Source organism: Solanum tuberosum, unplaced genomic scaffold (assembly GCF_000226075.1).
Source record: "Solanum tuberosum cultivar DM 1-3 516 R44 unplaced genomic scaffold, SolTub_3.0 scf00290, whole genome shotgun sequence".
Lineage (NCBI taxonomy): Eukaryota > Viridiplantae > Streptophyta > Magnoliopsida > Solanales > Solanaceae > Solanum > Solanum tuberosum.
Window position 1 is genome coordinate 441801 of NW_006239226.1, and position 3892 is coordinate 445692.

Below are 3892 nucleotides of genomic sequence, written 5' to 3' on the forward strand. Positions count from 1 at the left end.
CCCCCGCCGCCACCGCCTTCACTCTGGGTACACTCCCGAGCAAAGTGGCCTGATTCACCACACTGATAGCAGCCGCCTCCTCCACCACCTCTTCCACCGCCATAACCGCCGCCGCCTCCTCCATAGCCACCGCCTCCACCGTATCCACGGTTACCTCCACCGTAGCCACTGTCTCCATCACCGTATCCACGGTTTCCACCTCGGCTACCACCATAACCACCATCTCTGCTACCACCATAACCACCATCTCGGCCACCTCCGCCGCCGCCAGATCCTCCAGAGACCGGTGCTCCATCAGGCCCGGTGACATCAACAGCCTTGCTACGGCCATCATTGCCGGACTCAATCACGTACTCTACTTCCTCACCATCAGACAGGCTACGGAAACCCTCAGATCTGATTCCGGACTGGTGAACAAAGAGATCGCTAGAACCATCTTTAGGAGTTATGAACCCAAAGCACTTCTCGTTACTGAACCACTTGACGATTCCCTGGCACCTTTGTTCTCCCTCATCCGCCATTTTTTTACCTCACAAACAGAAACCCTAAAAACCCTTAGTATGTGTTCCCTTTGGAATTGTCACCGTGCCCTTTCACAACAAGGGGATGCCTATTTTATATACTAATAACCTCACTGCCACCTTGCTGGGCCCATCAACACAGTGGGCCATAAGGTTAATTTACAATAATTTCATATAAAAATACAAACTGTCAATTAAATGTTTTACTAATTTTTCAAATTATATATTTATTTATTTATCATCAGAATATATTCTCATACTCATTTAAAAGGCAAGTTATCAATAACATATTTAATAAAATTTCCCTAATTCATTTATAGAAAAAAAATCTAATTTTATTTAAATCATAATAATTACCTCTCTCTTTATTCTCCTTTTTTTGTTTCTTCTTTCTTCTTTTTTGTTGATTTTTTTTCCTTAAATCATATTATTCGTTGGTTATATAATCTGACTCATATATATTTTTACTTTTGACTTTTTTTCTTCTTTTTTTTTACAACTGTTTTGTCCTATTTCATATATAGATTTTTGCTTTTGTTTTTTCATTTTTTTATTTTTTTTTTATAACTCTTTTGTCCTATTTCATATATATATATATATATATATATATATATATATATATATATATATATATATATATATATATATATATATATAGGCTGTTTTTGACAGAAGGATAGGAAGGCAATTTGGAAATTTTACTTTATATATTTCTCTGAATTAAAGAGTACGAAGTGCAATTAATTTATACTATTTTATAAAGTGCAAAATTGCTTACTTTGTAATTAAAAAAACTACTAGTAAATATTTACATACAGCACATAAATAAATAAAATATCTAGAAAAGTAAAGAAAGAATCAGTAGAGGGGTCATTATTCCAATGTGATGAGGTATAAAGTTGTTATGCTGTGTGTGGAAATTATTCAGCTGAAATGGACTTGTCAGCCCAAGAATAATAACAGAGCCCATCACTGGCCCAAATGGAAAATTCCAACATCAAGTGGAATATGCCTTACTATTTGGATTTGAGAATTTCTCACAAATAACGCTAATAATATGATAGGGTGTATATGGAACGGGTTGATACGCATTATTCAAATATCAAATTAAATAATTTATGTAAAATTAAATTAATAAAGTATAGGTTTTCAACCTAGAGTTTTTTTTAATTTCTCATGTTAATGATTCATACAAACATATTATCAACTTCTAAACGGGTTGGTACGCATTGTTCAAATACCAAATTAAATAATTTATGTAAAGTTTAAATTAAATTAATATAGTATAGGTTTTTCAACCTAGAGTTTTTTGGATTTCTCATGTTAATGATTCATACAAACATATTATCAACTTCTACTCAAATATTTGTTTAGTCTTATCAAAATACAACTATATTTTTAAAAAAACAACATTAAGAAAATAGCACAAAACATGATATGAGTGATCACTAAACAATTTTAACAAATAATAATAATAATAATAATATTGGATGATAAAATTATTGAAAATAATTAAGTCATAATAAAAATTTTAGGATACTAAATTATTTGAAAATAAATCTACTAAACAGTAATTACATGACTAAATATTAAAGAAAAACTAAAATAAGGTTATATATTTTAATTGTCTAACCCAATTAAAATATAAATGGTTTCTTTTAGTATTAATATTAATTTGAGCTTTACTAGAGTTATTAATATAAATGGATTATATTTTATTGGACCATTCAAATTCTAAGTTAACATGATTATATATATTCTTTAAAAAATATATGAATTATTTATAAATTATACCAAAGTAAATACTTGTATCTGTAAAATAAATTTAAAATTATATAGATAATGTTAGGTTAGTTTAATCTCGTGTTGACTAAACAAAAAAGGCAAGTGCCTAGCGCGAAAGGTTGTTTCACTAAGTAGGATAAGGAAGATGCAAGGACGTAGCTATCGCGCGAAAGCCCTTTTATTGTTCGTTAGCGCATTTTGTTGATTTTTGAAAGGAGCAAAGCGAACCTTAAGCTCATTTTTTTCAGGCATCTTTGATATCTTAATTGTCAAACGCTAAGTTTTTGCTATCATATAGATCAAGTAAGCTTGATTCTTATTTTATTTTTTTCTCAATTTACGGTTTAATACGATTTTCAATTTGGTTGCTTTCTCCCCTATTTACCGTGATAACAGTAAGCAAGTTTGCGAACCAAATGATAGCGCTCCTTGAATCGGAAATTTATGGAAAACAGTTATTGTGATTCGTTTAAGGTTTTTATACTCATAATATACCAATCTATTTTTAAAATTAATCAATTATCTTCACATGAATGGTCGAATCAACAGGTGAATGATACACAACAATAAGTTTAAGCATCAATATGAACTATGAAAATAGAACAAAAAATTGCACATCCATTCACTTGAAACATTCAAAATTGTACATGTATTGATTAGAATTATATGGCATACAAATTGCACAAACAACTCATCTAAACCTCTCTTGTGATCTTCATTCTTCACTCATCGTTCAACACATTATTTTTGTCAATTTCAAGCATGAATGACAAAGAAGCACATAGAGAGAGAGGCCGACCGCAAAGAATCAGGAAAAAGTGGGCTTGCTATCAATTTAGTTAAAACTCCAAATGAGTTAATTTGATGGAATGAAATATGACATGCTAAGACTAATTACCAATTACAAATTTAAAACACAACAATCAATAACTATACCACTCCACGAGATACACACAAGAGGATAAATTTATTGGGAATATAATAGAGTCAAAAGTTATTCTTTGACTCAACCACTCCATTAATATATACTCCTTAGCGAATAAAACCAAATAACACTCAAGGACCTATACCAATACAAATAACACTGCCTTCCAACAAAACACAAAACATGATGGACACAAAAAGGGTCAGTTCCAACTTTTTCCCATACATAAAATGAATTCATCTCACCTAACAAAATACAATCAAACATTACTGTAAACAAAATAACTCCATAGAACAAGTAGAAATTAAAGGGATAAAGAGTTTAGTAGCACAATAATTGATATTGCTTTCCAAAACATGTATGTGGACATGTACAGAGAGTATTCATTGACGCACCAACAAAACTACAACTCCCCATTACAAAAAGCATGATACTACTAACAACTATCAACCAGTACAAAATAAGATAAAACAAGCAACACTAGAGATAATCCAGACTAACAGTAACAATTAAGTACCGTAAACATAACAACTTGAAAATAGCAAAAATCAAAAACACAGAGATCACGATCAATGACCGCCGCTTGTGCACTCGCGGGCGAAATGACCTTCTTCTCCACACTTGTAGCAGCCACCGCCGCCACCACCTCCACCGCCGCCAG

General features: G+C 32.0%; 2 protein-coding genes across 2 annotated transcripts in view; both read right to left on the reverse strand.

Moving 5' to 3' along the window:
• LOC102589937 (glycine-rich protein 2-like) overlaps positions 1-604 on the reverse strand; it is a 1574-nt gene extending 970 nt beyond the window's left edge. The window contains exon 1 of the mRNA XM_015314514.1: positions 17-604. Within this exon, the coding sequence (XP_015170000.1) occupies positions 17-521 (505 nt within the window). The 5' untranslated portion in view covers positions 522-604. The remainder of the gene's footprint in view (positions 1-16) is intronic.
• A 2943-nt stretch (positions 605-3547) lies between these two features.
• LOC102590251 (glycine-rich protein 2-like) overlaps positions 3548-3892 on the reverse strand; it is a 1450-nt gene continuing 1105 nt past the window's right edge. The window contains exon 2 of the mRNA XM_006359608.2: positions 3548-3891. Within this exon, the coding sequence (XP_006359670.1) occupies positions 3801-3891 (91 nt within the window). The 3' untranslated portion in view covers positions 3548-3800. The remainder of the gene's footprint in view (position 3892) is intronic.